The sequence below is a fragment of the Nerophis ophidion genome, linkage group LG13, assembly GCF_033978795.1.
Source record: "Nerophis ophidion isolate RoL-2023_Sa linkage group LG13, RoL_Noph_v1.0, whole genome shotgun sequence".
Taxonomy (NCBI): Eukaryota; Metazoa; Chordata; class Actinopteri; order Syngnathiformes; family Syngnathidae; genus Nerophis; species Nerophis ophidion.
In genome coordinates this window covers 10,292,475-10,314,135 of record NC_084623.1, presented here as the reverse complement: position 1 = coordinate 10,314,135, position 21,661 = coordinate 10,292,475, and the positions used below count along the sequence as shown (strand labels likewise).

Here is a 21,661-nt window from a genome sequence, read left to right as displayed (position 1 = left end):
GCTTGTAATTGAAACTTTCATAAGAAAACATCGTATGGACAGCAGTTACCATAATCAGCTCATTTTTAGATAAATAAACAATTAGATTGTATTGTCAAAACAATTTCATATTTATTAAGAAAAGCACAACAACAAATAACCCTCAAAAATATATATATTTTTTTAATTTCAAAGTAAACTGTGATAATATTGCCTTATCGTCTCCATGCCACAGATTTCCAAGACAATCAACATGCTGGTCCGCTGGTCCGTGGACGGTCCGTCTTCTCCAGCCTTCCAGGAGCATGTGTCCAGGATCCCCGACTACCTCTGGTCAGTCGGCTTTTATTATCATGCTAGGTCCACTCAACGTCCATTGCATTGGAAAAGGGGGCAGGGGGACTGGACTCTCACTATTATGTTCGATCCACTATGGACTAGGGCTATAGAAATAAGCATTGATTGATTAGCAAAACCATCAGTTGTTTTTTTAAGTTTTACTTTTCAATTGGTTCACATAATTAGTATGAACAAACACTTGTTTTTAGTGTTGTCTAACATTTCAACATTTGAACCGCTTCACAACTGTATCACAAATGTTAAACATCAAGCATCTAACTATATTCATTTCTGCATTCCAGGTTGGGACTCGATGGCATGAAAATGCAGGTAAGGAATTTATATTTGTGCAAAACCCAAAATTTGTTTTTACATAAATTGCTATTATTACATAAATATGATTACAGATTTCAGTTTTTAAATAAGAGTTGTCTCTCGGGTAATTTTTATGCTCTAAGTTGCAGGCAAAAATGTGAGTTACAAGCATCCCTGCTATTGGTTGGTGTAGCAAATGTCACAACGATGCCAACTACCATTTAAATTGATTGGGCCATGTTGATTTGAGATACAAGTGTTTGAAGTTGAGAGCTCAGTCACAATTAAATTGTGACTGAGGTACCACTAAATTGTTTGTATGGATTCATTATTCACAGTAAGAGTGATATTTTGAACATGTGTCCGTCAAAGTTTGTTTGTGACGAACCCCAAGATGCAGCGACGGAGGCAGGCATTGAACAGGAAAACATGATTAATTTAAAACACTAGGACAAAAAACAAACAAAGGGTAAAAACAAAAAGCGCGCACGTGGGCGGATAACGAACAAAAAGGCAGCTAGCAGGTATTTAGCAAGAAAACAGAAGTCGTACTTGTAATAAGAAAACAAACTGGAAGCAAGGAACAAAAGACAGTAAGCTAAAAACCGCTATCAAACAAAGCTCACCGCAACGCTGCATTGACACGACAAGATACGACAGGTAGCAACGACAAGAGCGACATGCAATACAATAATCCAGCACTGACTGGAGGAACAAAGCAGGTAAAAATAGGAGCGGGCTGATTGACACCAGGTGTGGCCAGGTGCCAAACAGCCGCAGCTGAGATGAAACAGCGCTCAGGGAGAAAGACAGGAAGCTAACAAAATAAGAGCGCTGACAGGAACTAAAAACAGGAAATACTAAACACACACAGAGGAAAAACTAAAACACAAACAAACTGTCAGTGGCAAGCCTGACGGTGTCAAACTCAGGAAGCACTGATTTAACGTCACCCACTATGTTGTTTTATCTGGCCTGCAACGTTATTTTATGTTTGTCACATTATTTTATGTGGCCCGCCGAGCCACTTTATGCGTTCCTTCATACTATTGTACGCGGCCTGTCACATCATTTAACGTCGCCCACCATATCATTTTATATGGCCTTCCAATTTATTATATAATTTAATGTGGTCCGTCACATTATTTATGTGGCCTACAATGTTATTTATTTTACGAAAAAAATTACGTCGCGGCCCACAATGTTGTTTATTGTGGGCCGCGACGTAATTTTTTTCGTTTTCCTGTTATTTTATGCGGCCCGCTGCACTAACGTCGCCCACCATTTCATTTTAGCCTGCCTTTGTGGAGAATGCATATATTTTTTTAGCGTTCTTTCTTTATTCATAGCCATGTTTAAAGCAGCTAATATTTTCCTATGTGTACTCTTTTAGCTTCTGTCTTATGTCCGCAAGTAAACTCTGTACTTTACCTTAAAGGGGTTGGAATGAGGGACTATAGCATACTCCCTTTTTACCTTATCGATATTAGAACAATGCAGCTGTATTCCAGGGTGGGGGCTGTTTTCATATTCAACAACTTGTCTCTTTCCGTTTGGCTTTCATACCGCTTCTATTTACAGACTGTAGGACTGGTCTCCTAAAGCTTTACTAAAACTTGATAATATCCCTATTCTGTCTTGATGGTCCTTCTTGCTCAACATATGTCACCTGAAAGAACTTGGGATTGACCAGTGACTTTTATTCCCTGAGAGGAAGACTGGTCAGACGCACCACTTTCCTCTTTGTCCATTATTTCATGGTTTTTACGTTATTATATATGCCACCCGAACGTCTCCATAGGGAGGTGTTTAGGGCACGTCCAACCGGTAGGAGGCCACGGGGAAGACCCAGGACACGTTGGGAAGACTACGTCTCCCCAACCCCTCGGGATCCTCTGGGAATAACTGGACGAAGTGGCTGGGGAGAGGAAAGTCTGGGCTTCCATGCTTAGGCTGCTGCCCCCGCTACCCGACCTCGGATAAGCGGAAGATGGATGGATATATGGGGCGGCATAGCTCGGTTGGTAGAGCGGCCGTGCCAGCAACTTGAGGGTTGCAGGTTCAATTCCCGCTTCCGCCATCCTAATCACTGCCGTTGTGTCCTTGGGCAAGACACTTTACCCACCTGCTCCCAGTGCCACCCACACTGGTTTAAATGTAACTTAGATATTGGGTTTCACTATGTAAAGCGCTTTGAGTCACTAGAGAAAAGCGCTATATAAATATAATTCATTTCATTTCATTTCATATATGTGGCCCACAATGTCATTCATTGTAGGCCGCGACATATTTTTTTTTGTTTGGCCGTTCACTTTATTTTACGTCGCCCACCATATCATTTTATGCGGTCTGTCATTTATGTAGCCCACAATGTCATTATTGTGGGCAGGCCACATTAAATGACATGGCGGGCGATATCTTTTCTTGAGTTTAATTATATTTATATAGCGCTTTTCTCTAGTGACTCAAAGCGCTTTACATAGTGAAACCCAATATCTAAGTTACATTTAAACCAGTGTGGGTGGCACTGGGGGCAGGTGGGTAAATTGTCTTGCCCAAGGACACAATAACAGTGACTAGGATGGCGGAAGCAGGAATCGAACCTGCAACCCCGAAGTTGCTGGCACGGCCGCTCTACCAACCTCGATTTTGACACCTGTGTTCTGGTCAATCCTGCGATTTGGTGGCGACTTGTCCAGGGTGTACCCCGCCTTCCGCCCGATTGTAGCTGAGATAGGCGCCAGCACCCCCCGCGACCCCAAAAGGGAATAAGTGGTAGAAAATGGATGGATGGATGGTTCTGGTCAATGTTATGGAATCGGGTAAAATAATCAAATTAACTGGTCGACGGTTCCTGTAGGAGCAAATATTTTGCCGCTGTGTTGGATACTAGAAGGATTTGGTGCATAAACTCTGACTACATTCATTTGCTCTCATTATTTTCAGCACTACTCTGTTTTTTTTCCCCCTCACAGGGCACCAATGGCTCTCAGCTCTGGGACACTTGCTTCGCAGTGCAGGCTTTCCTCGAGGTAACTCATTTTGATGTATTCTGTTTTAGTGACGAGAGACATTTTTTAGTCACAGAACATTTCACACACACACACACACACAAACTTTTAAATACATGGGGGTAAATAGATTGAGTGAAAATTAAGTTCTTAAATGACATTAAAAAGCATTAAATGCAATTTCCAGGAGCGTTAAAATTCTTACAATTGTAGACCTGGGCCAGTTAATTAAACATCCATCCATCCATCTTCTTCCGCTTATCCGGGTCGGGTCGCGGGGGCAACAGCCTAAGCAGGGAAGCCCAGACTTCCCTCTCCCCAGCCACTTCGTCTAGCTCTTCCCGGGGGATCCCGAGGCGTTCCCAGGCCAGCCGGGAGACATAGTCTTCCCAACGTGTCCTGGGTCTTCCCTGTGGCCTCCTACCGGTTGGACGTGCCCTAGGGAGGTGTTCGGGTGGCATCCTGACCAGATGCCCGAACCACCTCATCTGGCTCCTCTCGATGTGAAGGAGCAGCGGCTTTACTTTGAGTTCCTCCCGGATGGCAGAGCTTCTCACCCTATCTCTAAGGGAGAGACCTGGAAACTCATTTCGGCCGCTTGTACCCGTGATCTTATCCTTTCGGTCATGACCCAAAGCTCATGACCATAGGTGAGGATGGGAACGTAGATCGACCGGTAAATTGAGAGCTTTGCCTTCCGGCTCAGCTCCTTCTTCACCACAACGGATCGGTACAACGTCCGCATTACTGAAGGCGCCGCACCGATCCGCCTGTCGATCTCACGATCCACTCTTCCCTCACTCGTGAACAAGACTCCTAGGTACTTGAACTCCTCCACTTGGGGCAGGGTCTCCTCCCCAACCCGGAGATAATTAAACAATAAAAGAAAAATAACTAGATGCAGTTCCACGAGAGGTCTCACTCCGTGCATCGCTTTTAGCACGTTTATTTGATATTGGCAACAAATGTACAGAGTGAGTCCTCATGTATCATGTTAGACCCGCTCGACATCCATTGCTTTCGGTCCCCTAGAGGGGGGGGGTTGCCCACATCTGAGGTCCTCTCCAAGGTTTCTCATAGTCAGCATTGTCGCTGGCGTCCCACTGAATGTGAATTCTCCCTGCCCACTGGGTGTGAGTTTTCCTTGCCCTTTTGTGGGTTCTTCCGAGGATGTTGTAGTCGTAATGATTTGTGCAGTCCTTTGAGACATTTGTGATTTGGGGCTATATAAATAAACATTGATTGATGTCAGTCATTCACAATCTTTGTTTCGGTCTGAGCAGCCGGAACTGCCAGCTTATACACACACACACACACACACACACACACACACACACACACAGAATACGTCTCAGGAGTGAGTAGCCATCCATTAGTTAGGGGTCATTGTCCTGTTGGAACACCTAAATCTGGCTAGAATTAAGGTTTGAGAATGGCTTTCCCAAAGTCCTGACTTAAATGTGTGGACAATGCTGAGGAAACAAGTCAATGTTAGAAAACCAACACATTGAGCTGAACTGCACTAATTGTGTCAAGATGAGCGGTCAGAAATTCAACCAGAAGCTTGCCAGAAGCTTGTGGATGGCTACCAAAAGCGCCTTATCGTAGTGAAACCTGCCAAGGGACATGTAACTGAATATTAACATTGCTGTATGTAAATTTCTGACACAGCAGATTTGCTCACATTTTCAGTAGACTCATAATAAATTCATAAAAGAACCAAACTTCATGAAAGTTTTGTGACCAACAAGTATGTGCTCCAATCACTCTATCACAAAAAAATAAGAGTTTTAGAAATGATTGGAAACTCAAGACAGCCATGACATTATGTTTTTTACAAGTGTATGTAAACTTTTGACCACGAATGTATAAAATACCTAAAGGCCTTGAACTTGTCATTTTTCATTAAAAAGTCATCAAATTAAATTTGTTGATACCTGCAGATAAACCGGTTTGAATCATATCTCGTATATTTGGTTGTGTTGCATTTGACGGATGGAAACAGTGTGTTGTTTTTCTACTTGACTGCTGCTTTAGCAGTTTGCTGAGCTGTGACTTTAACCTGTCAGACAGTGGAAATCTGCAAAGAAAACAGGCTTCGTGGCATAAATGTGACGACATATTTAGGATCCGTGTCATTCACTTGTTTTTATTAGATGCGTGCAGACAAGAGAGTTGACAGATTGTCATCCTCAAATATTTATTTTCCTTTGTTAGGTACTTAGCGTACGGGGAAAATAAGCGAATACTGCCAAAGCCAGGTGATTAACCAGTGTCAAGTTGGCCCCTATCATCATTGCAAATATTGAAATAACACGGACATTCGTTTGTGCTGTAAAATACTTAGTTTGTGCCGTTATGGTTTTTAAGTTATTCTAAAATACATTTTCTGACTAGCGATGTCATCCAAAAAACCCCCACTGTTTTTATGTTGACATTATATATATACATATATATATATATGTGTGTGTGTGTGTGTGTGTGTGTATATATATATATATGTATGTACTGTATGTATATATATGTATGCATATATATGTGTGTGTGTATATATATATATATGTATGTGTATATATATATATTTGTATATATGTATATGTATGTATGTATGTGTGTGTGTATATATATATATGTGTATATATGTATGTGTATATATATATATATATGTATGCATATATATGTATGTGTGCGTATATATATATATATATATATATATATATATATATACATATATATATATATATATATATGTATGTGTGTATATATATATTTATATATATGTATATGTATGTGTGTATGTGTATATATATATATATATGTAAGTATATATGTATGTAAGTATATATTAAAGTATATATGTATGTATATGTGTGTGTATGTATATATATATATATATATATATATATATATATATATATATATATATATATATATATGTTTACATGTTATTAATGTGTGACTAAAGAGTTATTATTCATAACCAGTCCCCCAATCATGTGGAAAATCTCCCCAAACGTGTCCCAATCATTTGTGCTCCAATTTTTTTATCAAAGTTTTTACGTTAGCGTTTTATTATTCATACCAAATATAATTTCATCAAGTCATACCATATCCAACTATGCCGAAATCTCCTCAAACTTGTCCCTAACGTTTGCGCTGGTTTCCATCCATCCATCTTGTGCTACTTTTGTACTGGTTTCCATCCATCCATCCATCTTCTTCCGCTTATCCTTATCCGAGGTCGGGTCGCGGGGGCAGCAGCCTAAGCAGGGAAGCCCAGACTTCCCTCTCCCCAGCCATTTCGTCCAGCTCTTCCCGGGGGATCCCGAGGCGTTCCCAGGTCAGCCGGGAAACATAGTCTTCCCAACGTGTCCTGGGTCTTCCCCGTGGCCTCCTACTGGTCGGATGTGCCCGAAACACCTCCCTAGGGAGGCGTTCGGGTGGCATCCTGACCAGATGCCCGAACCACCTCATCTGGCTCCTCTCCATGTGCTGGTTTGTGCTGCAAAAATGTTTGATCTAACTATACAATTTTTTTTATTTTAATTTTTTTAATTTTTTAGGTTATCAATCAATCAATCAATGTTTATTTATATAGCCCCAAATCACAAATGTCTCAAAGGACTGCACAAATCATTACGACTACAACATCCTCGGAAGAACCCACAAAAGGGCAAGGAAAACTCACACCCAGTGGGCAGGGAGAATTCACATCCAGTGGGACGCCAGTGACAATGCTGACTATGAGAAACCTTGGAGAGGACCTCAGATGTGGGCAACCCCCCCTCCCCCTCTAGGGGACCGAAAGCAATGGATGTCGAGCGGGTCTAACATGATACTGTGAAAGTTCAATCCATAGTGGCTCCAACACAGCCGCTAGAGTTCAGTTCCAGCGGATCCAAGACAGCAGCGAGAGTCCCGTCCACAGGAAACCATCTCAAGCGGAGGCTGATCAGCAGCGTAGAGATGTCCCCAACATCTTAATTAATTAATAATTAACCTGTTATGAGTCATAACATGCGCCCCAACTATGTCAAAATCTGTCCAAACTTGTTCTAATCGTTTGTGCTACGTTTCGGCGGTATAGCTCAGTTGGTAGAGTGGCTATGCCAGCAACTTCAGAGTTCCAGGTTCGATCCTTGGTTCTGCTATCCTAGTCACTGCCGTTGTGTCCTTGGGCAAGACACTTTACCCAGCTGCTCCCAGTGCCGCCCACACTGGTTTAAAAATGTAACTTAAATATTGGGTTTTACAATGTAAAGCGCTCTGAGTCACTAGAGAAAAGCGCTATATGAATATAATTCACTTCACTTCACTTGTGCTGCAAAAGTTTTTAGTCTGGTATAGGTTTGATGTTCTTTACGTGTTATTATTCATAACCAGCTCCATAAGTAGTTAGACACAAAAACACAACTTTGATGCACAAACAAATGGGACAAGTTTGGGGATATTTTGACAGGGTTTGTGGGCTGGTTATGAATAATAAAACAATAACATAAATGGGTTATACTCGTATAGAGCTTTTGTACCTTCAAGGTACTCATAGCGCTTTTGATTGAATTTGTGTGACTGCTTGAAATCAATCCTATGACGGGGTCTTTCAGGCAGGAGCCCAAAATGACGCTAAACTCGCCGAGTGTCTCGGACGTGCCCACGAGTTTCTCACCGTCACGCAGGTGAGAAAAACATTCCACCCGTTCCTGTGAACTGTACATTTTCATCTTTGACTTTTGTGGATGTGATGACATAGGAAGACGGGCAATCATTAATACTTACAGTCTTTAATCAACATACTGTACATTAGGGGTCACCAACGCGGTGCCCGCGGGCACCAGGTAGCCCGTAAGGACCAGATGAGTCGCCCCCTGGCCTGTTCTAAAAATAGCTCAAATAGCAGCACTTACCAGTGAGCTGCCTTTTTTTTTTCAAAATTGTATTTATTTACTAGCAAGCTGGTCTCGCTTTGCTCGACATTTTTAATTCTAAGAGAGACAAAACTCAAATAGAATTTGAAAATCCAAGAAAATATTTTAAAGACTTGGTCTTCACTTGTTTAAATAAATTCATTTATTTTTTTAATTTGCTTCTTATAACTTTCAGAAAGACAATTTTAGAGAAAAAATACAACCTTAAAAATGATTTTAGGATTTTTAAACACATAAACTTCTTTCCTGACAATTTAAATCAATGTTCAAGTAAATTAATTTTTTCATTGTAAAAAATAATAAATACATTTAAATTTAATTCTTCATTTTAGATTCAGTTTTTTCAACGAAGAATATTTGGGAAATATTTTTTCAAACTTATTATGATTAAAATCCCCCAAAAATGATTCTGGCAAATCTAGAAAATATGTAAAATCAAATTTAAATTTTATTTCAAAGTCTTTTGAATGTCTTTTAAAATTTTGGTTCTGGAAAATCTAGAAGAAATAATGATTAGTCTTTGTTAGAAATATAGCTTGGTCCATGTTTTTATATATTGATTGATATAGATTTTAACCTATTTAAAACATGTCATCAAAATTCTAAAATTAATATTAATCAGGAAAAATTACTAATGACGTTCCATAAATTATTTTTTCATAAGATTCGAATTAGTTAGTTTTTCCTCTTCATTTTTTTTGGGGTTGAATTTTGAATTTTAAAGCGTCGAAATTGAAGATAAACTATGTTTCAAAATTTAATTTTAATTTTTTTCGTGTTTTCTCCTTTTTTTAATCGTTCAATTAAGTGTTTTTTTCATCATTTATTCTTTACAAAAAACCTTCCGTAAAAGGAAAAATAATGTACGAATGACACAGAAATACCCATTTTTTTTATTTATATAGATTTATTTATTAAAGGTAAATTGAGCAAATTGGCTATTTCTGGCCATTTATTTAAGTGTGTATCAAACTGATAGCCCTTCGCATTAATCAGTACCCAAGAAGTAGATCTTGGTTTCAAAAAGGTTGGTGACCCCTGATCTACATGTTTTTGTACCTAGACAAACCCAATGGGAACATGCTTAGTCCATGCACCCAAAGACTTTTAAAATCCATGTTGGACTGTACATACCGTACCAAACAATAAGCGTGACTACTTAAAATTGACCAAGGTTTCCCCCTGCAATAGATTCCAGATAATCCCCCAGATTACCAAAAGTACTACAGACAGACAAACAAGGTACGTGCCATACAAACTCCATGGTTCTTTCAACACTGACTTCACATTTGAAGAGTTTGGATAAATGTATCGGAAATGCCGATTCTTTTTGTCAGGGAGGTTTCCCCTTCAGTACCCGCGACTGTGGCTGGATAGTGGCGGACTGCACGGCTGAGGGTCTCAAGACAATGATGTTGCTGGACGAGCTGTGCCCCTCCACCAGCAAACCTGTCGCTTTGGAGCGCCTGTACAATGCTGTCAATGTGGTCGGTCAACTTCAAATACATCACACGCAACTTGTACCAGATTTTAGGGACTATAGACCCAAAACCAATGAAGTTGTCTCATAAAAACAGAATACAATGATTTGCAAATCCTTTTCAACCTATATTCAATTGAATAGACTGCAAAAAAAGATATTTAACATTCCAACTGGTAAACAATGTTGTTTTTTGCAAATATTAGCTCATTTTCAATTTGATGCCTGCAACATGTTTCAAAAAAGCTGGCACGGGTGGCAAAAAAGACCGAGAAAGTTGAGGAATGCTCATCAAAACACTTATTCGGCAGGCTAATTGGGAAACAGGTGGGTGCCATGATTGGGTATAAAAGCAGCTTCCATGAAATGCTCAGTTATTCACCAGCAAGGATGGGGCGAGGGTCACCACTTTGTGAACAAATGCCTGAACAAATTGTCGAACAGTTTAAGAACATTTCCCAACGAGCTATTGCAAGGAATTTAGGGATTTCACCATCTACGGTCCGTAATATCATCGAAATGATATCATTGCCCTTATGTGGGATCCGAACAGAGGATGTTGTTGTGGCTTGTGCAGCCCTTTGAGAGACTTGTGATTTCGGGCTATGTAAATAAACATTGATTGATTGACATCGATTGAAAAGATTCAAAGAATCTGGAGAAATCGCTGCACGTAAGCGGCAATACCAACATTGAATGCCCGTGACCCTCAGGCAGTCCTGCATCAAAAAACAGTGTGTATAGGATATCACCACATGGGCTCAGTAACACTTAAGAAAACCACTGCCAGTAACTACAGTTCATTCCTACATCTTAAGTGCAAATAAAACTCTACAATGCAAAGCGAAAGGCATTTATCAACAACACCCAGAACTGTCGCCGGCTTCGCTGGACCCATGCTCATCTAAGATTGACTAAGCCGTAAATATATATACATTGCGAAATATGTTATTTACACAGAAAGGTTATGAAACTGTTTATTTAAATACCTTGTTTCCAAACGCTGCCTGTAACACAGCTGATCAAACAAGACAGAAGTCATCGTCATGGACCCACTTGCTGCGGAAGCTGGCTCTCCAATCCACTAAACCGACTCAATAACTCCATGAGTGACATCTTGGTGAATTTACTGAGGAATGTGTCAAACTTTTCATTTTCAGTTAATAATACTAACAAAGGTAAACGTGTTAACATACCTGCTAATGCTAACGATGCTAGCGTCATTACATTACGATAGCAAATATGCATGAAAACACTCCTACAGACATCACACATGGGACGGTTTAGTAAGTATAAACAGTTTTAATTATATTGTAAAAATGAAGAATCTTCACGAGTGAAAGAGCTATGGACGACTCGAAGACTGAATGGTACTTTTACTTTCGGTTGAAAGCACGAAATGGAAGAACACTGCAGCACCTGCAGTGAGAGAACTCATTGAAAAGATACAGTAATAAGACAATAAAACACTTGTCAGTGTATTTGCTTCTTTTTTTGAAAGCCATCAGCGAAAGAAAAAAAAAATCCATAAATTGGCAAAGTTTTTTTTAAAAGCCGCAGGGTTCAAAGTGTAGGAATAAAGTAGCGGCTTATAGTCCGTAATTTACGATAAATGTTTGTGATCGGATATTACTCTACGGTATAAAATGAGTTGCTGAACACTCACTGGCACCACATAACAGTTAAATGGTTTTACAATAGCAATACAACATAAACATTTTTAAGGCAGTGAATCACATTTCATATTTAATATCATAGCTTGTAGAAAATCTGTATAATCAACATAATGACGCAAATTTCCATCTTGTAGCTATTGAGCATGAAAAACTCAGATGGTGGATTTGCCACATACGAAACAAAGAGAGGGGGAAGACTCCTGGAGCGGCTCAACCCGTCTGAGGTGTTTGGTGAGTCTCTCCAAATATTTCAATGTTGTTGTTGAATACATTTTACAGCAGGTGTTTTTAACCTTTTTGACCTCCGGGCCCAACTTTTCTACTTTTGAACGGTATTCGGTAATTATATCTAACCTACTTACAGTTTACACCCTTGTCAAATGATAATGTTAATCACAAAGATTGTTTATTCAAAACAAAATTCTTAGGCTTAGGTCAGGCTGATAAGAAAGATACAGTAAGTACTAACCAAATATACTGCATAAGGCACTAAAAACTTTTTGACGACAAAAAATGTATTTACATAGTTGTGGTAAAGTAAATAAATTAAGAAATGTATTTTTCTTAACCAAACAGTGCAAACGAAAATACAGCTCAACCGCTTTAGTCATAATTTTTTGCGCTGAAAAAAACTTATGTGACTCCAACTCCATACTTTAAACTTAGAATTAAACTTAGAAAATCTTTAAACAAGGTTCAACAGTAAAAACGAGGTACAACAGTAAAAACAAGGTACAAATACATAAAATACATACAACATTCAAAACCATCATGAAAGCATAGAGCTAAAAACTAAAAACATTTCTAATACAATAAAAACTAATCACACGTTGCATCCCACTAAACAAGGGGTCTCAGACACGCGGCCCGCGGGCCACTTGCGGCCTGCGAGATGTTATTTTGCGGCCCCCACCTTAATATGAAAGTTTATTGTTAGTGCGGCCCGCAAGTTTTATATGAATAGTGCTTGACAGCGTTGTGTTATTTGGGTCCAAAACGGCTCTTTCAACGTTTTAGGTTGCCTACTCCTGCATTGGTGGAAAAGCGGCGAATGAGTGAAAGCGACCGCGACGCTGCCATGGAGACGAGGGTTTTCTTTCGTGCCTGGCTGCTGTCACACCTGTCCGTCAGTAATAACAGTCCCTATAACCTGGACCAATTCAACCGTTTTTTGTTTTTTTATTGTTTAATTTGCAATGCCTCACACGATGAACACTACATATATTTCTATATGACGCCGGATAACACTCCGGGAGCTGTCACTTTTTTGCGCTCACTATCCAGGTACTCTTATCTGCCGACCGCCGTGTTGCTGTAGGAAGAAAAAGCGGAACGACACACATTGCGGAAACAACATTATTCTCCGTGCGTCGGCTAAATACAAATATATTCCACAACCCCAAATATGTCTTTTTCAAAGCCTGCAGTGAAGAGAAAGGTTTGTGATGTGCAAAGAAAATTCAAGGAAAAGTGGGAGATGTAATATTTCTTTTGTTGAGCACAGGAGCACCCCGAGGTGTCTTATTTGCACTGAGAAAGTTGGGGTGCACAAGGGACACAATTTGAAACGTCATTATACAACTAGACATGCTGGGGAGTATGCAACATTTTTTTAGGAAATATTTTCTTGTGGCCCAGCCTCACCCGGACTCTGCATCCAGTGGCCCCCAGGTGAAGCGAGTTTGAGACCCTGCACTAAAGTGCATAGCTGCCAAGCTTGTTTAAGGAGCTCATTTTTAAAATCAACAGGATCTTATGTATCGGTTGTTTTTGGCCTTTCACTGCAAAAACTGAAATCTAAGTAAGATTAAATATCTTAAATGAGTGTGATATTTGCTTATTTTCTGTCTAATAAGATAATTATTCTCACTGAGCAGATTTTATGTTTGTGTTTTACTTGTTTTAAGGGTTTTAGTCCTATATGATCTCGGTAAGATATTACAGCTTGTAGCTGAGATTTTATGACCTTTATTGAGTGAAATATGCTTGAAACTAAAATATCAACTGTTGCAAAACTGTGTCATCAACACTCACAAGTATAAAACTACTTTTTTAAAGTAATAATTTCTTACTTTAAGCATGAAAAAAAAAAATCATGATGCCGAGCGCAAGTCAAGATAATGGCACTAGCATTTACTTATTTAAGAATATTTTTCAACATATTGAGCAAAAAGGTCTCTTTTTTTTAATCCACCAAGAAAAGTGCACTTGTTATAGTTAGAATATACTCATTTTAAGGTATTTTTAGGGCTGCAAATCTTTGGGTGTACCACGATTCGATTCAATATCGATTCTTTGGGTCGATTTTTTTTTCGATTGAAAGCGATTCTCGATTCAAAAACGATATTTTTCCGATTCAAAAGGATTCTGTATTCATTCAATACATAGGATTTCAGCAGGATCTACCCCAGTCTGCTGAAATGCTAGCAGAGTAGTATATTTAAAAAAAAAAAGCTTTTATAATTGTAAAGGACAATGTTTTATCAACTGATTGCAATAATGTACATTTGTTTTAACTATTCAACGAACCAAAAATAGGACTTATTTTATCTTTGTGAAAACATTGGACACAGTGTGTTGTCAAGCTTATGAGATGCGATGCAAGTGGAAGCCACTGTGACACTATTTTTGTTTTTATTTTTATTTTTCTAAATGTCTAATGATAATGTCAATGAGGGATTTTTAATCACTGCTATGCTGAAATTATAACTAATATTGATACTGTTGTTGACAATATTCATTTTTGTTTCACTACTTTTGATTTGTTTTGTGTCGTGTTTTTGTCTCCTTTCAATTGCTCTGTTTTTTGCAGTTCTGAGTGTTGCTGGGTCAGGTTTGGTTTTTGGAATTGGATTGCATTGTTATGGTATTGCTGTGTATTGGTTTGTTGGATTGTTAAAAAAAATAAAAAATTAATAAATAAATAAAAATCGATTTTTAAAAAAATGAGAATCGATTCTGAATCTCACATCGTATTCGAATCGATTTTTTCCCACACCCCTACTAATCTTACTTGTTTTGGAAAGTCTTGACAAGCCAAATTTTCTTGTTCTACTGGCAGATAATTTTGCTTAGTTCAACTAAAATACTCCTCATTTTTATATATTTTTTTCTTGTTTTTGAACACTGACTTTTTGCAGTGTATTACTAGGGGCGTACCTACATCCTGAGGGCAAGAGTCTAAACTCTAAGAAGAGAGGGTGCTGAGGGTTGACCAGAATGGCCTTTTGCCTTCTGGATGACTCTGACCTGATAGATCTGGTTCAGGGGTTTCAAGATAGTGCCTATGGTCTTTTGGCACACATTGATTATACCACCTAGTCTGTTTTTATTGGCCACACTGAGGTTACCAAACCAGGAAGTGATAGAATATGTTAAAATAGACTCAATACAAGATGAATAGAACATCCTCATTAGTGTCCTATCAACCTGAAAAGCCCCTCAGTTTCCTCAAGAAAAACAGCCTCTGATTGACCTTCTTGGCAAGTTTCACTGCAATAAGACACTTTTGGTAGCCATCCACAAGCTTCGGGTTTAATTTCTGACCACTCCTCTTGACAAAATTGGTTCAGCTAAATGTGTTGGTTTTCTGACATGGACTTGTTTCTTCAGCATTGTCCATACGTTTAAGTCAGGACTTTGGGACAGCCATTCTAAAACCTTCATTCTAGCCTGATTTAGCCATTCCTTTGCTACTTTTGACGTATGTTTGAGGTCATAGCTCAGTCGGTAGAGCGGCCGTGCCAGCAACTTGAGGGTTGCAGGTTCGATTCCCGCTTCCGCCATCCTAGTCGCTGCCGTTGTGTCCTTGGGCAAGACACTTTACCCACCTGCTCCCAGTGCCACCCACACTGGTTCAAATGTAACTTAGATATTGGGTGTCACTATGTAAAGCGCTTTGAGTCACTAGAGAAACGCGCTATATAAATATAATTCAATTCAATTCAATTCATTGTCCTGTTGGAACACCCAACTCCGCCCAAGACCCAACCTCCGGGCTGATGATTTTAGGTTGTCCTGAAGAATTTGGTGGTAATCCTCCTTTTTCATTTTCCAATTTACTCTCTGTAAATCACCAGTTCTATTGGCAGCAAAACAGGCCCAGAGCATAATACTGTCACCACCATGCTTGACGGTAGGTCTGGTGTTCCTGGGATTAAAGACCTCACCTTTTCTTCTCCAAACATATTGCTGGGAATTGTGGCCAAACAGCTCCATTTTTCTTTCATCTGACATGACATCGTCAGAGATAAGACCTTCTGGAGGAAAGTTCTGTGGTCAGATGAAACAAAACACTTTTTACTTTTATCAAGGACAGTGTTGAGTAAAGTTGAAAGTACCAATGATAGTCACACACACATTAGGTGTGGCAAAATTATTCTCCGCATTTGGCCCAACACCCATGTTCACCCCCTGGGAGGTGAGGGGAGCTGTGAGCAGCAGCGGTGGCCACGCCCAGGAATCATTTTTGATGATTTAACCCCCAATTCCAACCCTGGATGGTGAGCGCCAAGCAGGGAGTATGTTGGAGGGCGGAGCATCGGAACCCTTGAACTTAATAGTGTTTCTCACCTTCTTTATTAAAGTCCAATCACTCGTGTTGCATGCCAACACATCTGTGTGCTCACATGACTTTGTTTACATCAACTGGTGCGATCACATGCATGCGTTAGGTGCGGTTTTTACCAGTTCTGCCTGGTCGCCCCTCCTTCCTTTACATCAGCAAGGAATGCAATGTGGAAATAATCTTTGAGGCAAGCCGAGCGCATTTTAAGTGGCGGACCGCAAAGAGGGCGGGTAGTTCTCTCAGCGCTCTGCCATCGAGGTGTCAGTGCAAGACTGGACTCTCGACAAAACTCCACAGGACAGCCAGTAAACGCCATATTAGCCTCGTTTGTTTGTTTGTTTGTTTGGTTAGCCTCACTTAGCAGCGTGGTGCGTTCAGTGACACTCTGGAAACACGGACATTGAGGCTCTCATTGACTTTTATCAATAATAATATTAATAATAATACATTTTATTTGGTACAGCGCTTTTCAGTGTACTCAAAGACGCTTTACAGCAGTGGTCCCCAAACTTATTGACTGGGGGCCGCATTGGGTTAAAATAATTTGGCCGGGGGCCGGGCTATATATATATATATATATATATATATATATATATATATATATATATATATATATATATATTCACAAAAATACACATACATACATACTAGAGATGCGCGGTTTGCGGTCTCATCCGCAGAGTCAGCGGATAAACCTCGGGTCGGGCGGGTGACATGGCGAAAAAATTGATTTTAATTAGATTCGGGCGGGTGGCGGTTGAACCATCCGGAAATATTTTATATACATGGTTCTGGAATCGGTATCCTTTGCAATTCAAAGAGCCATTTAAGACCCGTGTCACAAAGCGAGGAAGACAATAGGAGACGCTATTATTCTCTTGAATGATTGCCGGCAGTCACCCGGATAATAAGTATTAGGGCGTGCTATGAAGCCATTGACTTTGTCGCCTTCTACAACATATACGGTTTGCTTGTCAGTCCAGCATCATGTTGTGTGTGGCTTCCGCGGCGACACGCACACGACTGCAAGGCATACTGGGTGACACAGAGTACACTAATGGTTGTGATATAAACAATTTTAAACACTCTTAGTAATATGCGCCACGCTGTGAAGCCACACAATACAAGATTGACAAACACATTTCGGGAGAACATCCTCACAGTAACACAACATAAATGCAACACAACAAATACCCAGAATCCTTTGTATTCATGACACTTCCTGACTATTTTATTGATTGATTGATTGATTGATTGATACTTTTATTAGTAGATTGCACAGTTCAGTACAGATTCCGTACAATTGACCACTAAAGGGTAACACCTGAATAAGTTTTTCAACTTGTTTAAGTCGGGGTCCACGTTAATCAATTCATGGTACAAATCTATACTATCATATACTATATAAATATATACTATACACCCCGCTAGAAGCAAACCCCGCCACCCTTCCACCCACCACCCCGTGCGTTGGTAAGGTGGGCGTGGTTGGGAGCGCGGGGGTGTAAAATATATTCAGGAATTATCACGGATACAAAGAATGCTGGGTATTTGTTGTGTTGCGTTTATGTTGTGTTACTGTGAGGATGTTCTCCCGAAATGTGTTTGTCAATCTTGTATTGTGTGGCTTCACAGCGTGGCGCATATTAGTAAGTGTTAAAGTTGTTTATATCACAACCATCAGTGTACTCTGTATCACCCAGTATGCCTTTCAATCTTGTACGTGTGATTGCGGAAGCTGCACACAACATGTTGCCGGACTAACAATCGGTTCGTACATGTTGTTGAAGGTTAGGGTCTAAGGCAATGGCTTCACAGCACGCCCATATTCTTGTCATCAGGATGAACGCTATTGGATAGTCGCGAGAACGCTAGCGGCTCCAATTGTCTTCGTTCTCTGTGAAACAGGTTTAAATAGCTCTGTGAGTGGTAAAGGCGGCCGACCTCTGATGTATTTCAGCGGGCGGTTGGCGGGCGGGTACGGTCCTGATAAAATGTTGGTTCGGGTGGACGGCGGGTGGATGACGACTTTGGTGATGCGGTTGCGGATGATATAGTTGCCTATCCGCGCAGCTCTAATACATACATATTTCTCCCTCGCTAATTGACTTAATTGACTGAAAACATGACGTCAAGTGCGCACAAAAATGCATTTTTAAACAATATGATTTGCCTGAGCGGCTAGGAGACACAGAGTAACAAGCAATAGAAAATTAATTAGAAAGGACAGATTAAAAAAAGAAATCTAAAATAATTCTTTATATTTTTCTTAAACTTGGGACTTCCCGCGGGCCAAATTTTGGACGCTGGCGGGCCGGATCTGGGGACCCCTGCTTTACAGGATACAAATTGAAATATAAAACAGTTCAAAGTATTAATACATAATACAGGAACTATAAAAGCAGTATGCAGTATGGGCATTACAACACACAGAACACTAACTATTTGACTATTATCGTAACTTTGTGCTGTGCATGCATTAATTGCATTAAAACAAAACAATCTAAAGTATCTTGCAAATTAATCATTTTGGATTAATGCATTCATTTCCGCCATTCAGTGTATGAATGAGTGAATGTCACGTATAGTATAAAGCACTTTGGGTAGTACCAGACCATTTACCAAGTTTGACCACCCTGTTAATAAAAAAATATATATTTCAGCGTAAAAGTTGACAGAATTTTCTTCCATGCCTGAGTCATAAAGTCAATTCCTGAGCAGTGGAAAATTAGGCGACCTGCAAAAATGTCAATTTAAAAAAACTAGAACTAATATAAATAAACCTTGGCGTGGAACAATAATTTCCTTTTTCGAAAGAGGATGCGGTGCCTGTTGTGAAATGAATGTGAGTTGATGTCGGGCCTTTCACTCTATCTCTCAAACAGGCGACATCATGATAGATTATACCTACGTGGAATGTACGTCAGCGGTACTCCAGGCTCTGAGGCACTTCCAAAAAGTCCACCCAGAACACCGCGCTGAGGAAATAAGGTACACAAAACACACACACAAAAAAATTAAGTTGGGGCCGGGCGATATGGCTGAAAACTTTATCACGATATAAGTGTTTTGTGTTGGTCGATATCGATAATTAGTGATATTTTTATGATCTATTGGAAATTAGGTGATACTTTAGTATGGGGAACATATTCACCATTAATTAGTTGCTTATTAACATGCAAATTAGTAACGTATTGGCTCTTAATTAGTCATTATTAAGTACGTATTAATGCGTTATTTGGCATGGTCTTATTATAACCCTAACCCTTTAACCCTAACCAAATAACTCTAAATTAAGTCTTTGTTACTTAGAATATGTTCCCCTGGTGTCCAAATAACTCTAAATTAAGTATTTGTTGCTTAAAATATGTTCCCCTAGTGTCCAAATAACTCTAATTAAGTCTTTGTTACTTTGAATATGTCCCCCTAGTGTCCGAATAACTCTAAATTAAGTTTTTGTTACCTAAAATATGTTCGCCTAGTGTCCAAATAACTCTAAATTAAGTTTTTGTTACCTAAAATATGTTCTCCTAGTGTCCAAATAACTCTAAATTAAGTTTTTGTTACCTAAAATATGTTCCCCTAGTGTCCAAATAACTCTAAATTAAGTTTTTGTTACTTAGACTATGTTCCCTGGTGTCCAAATAACTGCAAATTAAGTCTTTGTTGCTTAGAATATGTTCCCCTAGTGTCCAAATAACTATAAATTAAGTTTTTGTTGCTTCAAATATGTTCCCCTAGTGTCCAAATAACTCTAAATTAAGTCATTGTTGCTTAGAATATGTTCCTCTATTGTCCAAATAACTATGATTTAAGTTTTTGTTGCTTAGAATATGTTCCCTTAGTGTCCAAAAAACTGTAAATTAAATCTTTGTTGCTTACAATATGTTCCCCTAGTGTCCAAATAACTCTAAATTAAGTTTTTGTTACCTAAAATATGTTCTCCTAGTGTCAAAATAACTCTAAATTAAGTTTTTGTTACCTAAAATATGTTCCCCTAGTGTCCAAATAACTCTAAATTAAGTTTTTGTTACTTAGACTATGTTCCCTGGTGTCCAAATAACTGCAAATTAAGTCTTTGTTGCTTAGAATATGTTCCCCTAGTGTCCAAATAACTCTAAATTAAGTCATTGTTGCTTAGAATATGTTCCTCTATTGTCCAAATAACTATGATTTAAGTTTTTGTTGCTTAGAATATGTTCCCTTAGTGTCCAAAAAACTGTAAATTAAATCTTTGTTGCTTACAATATGTTCCCCTAGTGTCCAAATAACTCTAAATTAAGTTTTTGTTACCTAAAATATGTTCTCCTAGTGTCCAAATAACTCTAAATTAAGTTTTTGTTACCTAAAATATGTTCCCCTAGTGTCCAAATAACTCTAAATTAAGTTTTTGTTACTTAGACTATGTTCCCTGGTGTCCAAATAACTGCAAATTAAGTCTTTGTTGCTTAGAATATGTTCCCCTAGTGTCCAAATAACTCTAAATTAAGTTTTTGTTACTTAGACTATGTTCCCTGGTGTCCAAATAACTGCAAATTAAGTCTTTGTTGCTTAGAATATGTTCCCCTAGTGTCCAAATAACTATAAATTAAGTTTTTGTTGCTTCAAATATGTTCCCCTAGTGTCCAAATAACTCTAAATTAAGTAATTGTTGCTTAGAATATGTTCCTCTATTGTCCAAATAACTATGATTTAAGTTTTTGTTGCTTAGAATATGTTCCCTTAGTGTCCAAAAAACTGTAAATTAAATCTTTTTTGCTTACAATATGTTCCCCTAGTGTCCAAATAACTCTAAATTAAGTTTTTGTTACCTAAAATATGTTCTCCTAGTGTCCAAATAACTCTAAATTAAGTTTTTGTTACCTAAAATATGTTCTCCTAGTGTCCAAATAACTCAAAATTAATTTTTTGTTACTTAGACTATGTTCCCCTGGTGTCCAAATAACTGCAAATTAAGTCTTTGTTGCTTAGAATATGTTCCCCTAGAGTCCAAATAACTATAAATTAAGTTTTCGTTGCTTCAAATATGTTCCCTTAGTGTCCAAATAACTCTAAATTAAGTAATTGTTGTTTAGAATATGTTCCCCTAGTGTCCAAATAACTATAAATTAAGTCTTTGTTACTTAGAATATGTTCCGCTAGTGTCCAAATAATTATAATTTAAGTTTGTTACTTAGAATATGTTCCCCTAGTGTGCAAACAACTATACATTAAGTCTTTTTTACTGAGAATATGTTCCTCTAGTGTCCAAATGACTATAAATTAAGTCTTTGTTACTTAGAATATGTTCCCCTAGTGTCCAAATAACTCTAAATTAAGTCTTTGTTACTTAGAATATGTTCCCCTAGTGTCCAAATGACTATAAATTA

The 21,661-nt window shown here is 38.8% G+C and overlaps 1 protein-coding gene across 5 annotated transcripts in view; it reads left to right on the top strand.

Moving 5' to 3' along the window:
• lss (lanosterol synthase (2,3-oxidosqualene-lanosterol cyclase)) overlaps positions 1-21,661 on the top strand; it is a 75,478-nt gene that overhangs the window by 30,061 nt on the left and 23,756 nt on the right. For 4 of the 5 annotated variants that reach the window (XM_061918369.1, XM_061918373.1, XM_061918371.1 and 1 more), the window contains exons 10-17: positions 215-312; positions 621-648; positions 3,609-3,665; positions 8,249-8,320; positions 9,761-9,811; positions 9,907-10,056; positions 11,860-11,956; positions 19,178-19,283. In XM_061918369.1, coding sequence (XP_061774353.1) covers positions 215-312; positions 621-648; positions 3,609-3,665; positions 8,249-8,320; positions 9,761-9,811; positions 9,907-10,056; positions 11,860-11,956; positions 19,178-19,283 — 659 coding nt within the window. The remainder of the gene's footprint in view (positions 1-214; positions 313-620; positions 649-3,608; positions 3,666-8,248; positions 8,321-9,760; positions 9,812-9,906; positions 10,057-11,859; positions 11,957-19,177; positions 19,284-21,661) is intronic. The other variant, XM_061918372.1, reaches the window with a different exon arrangement.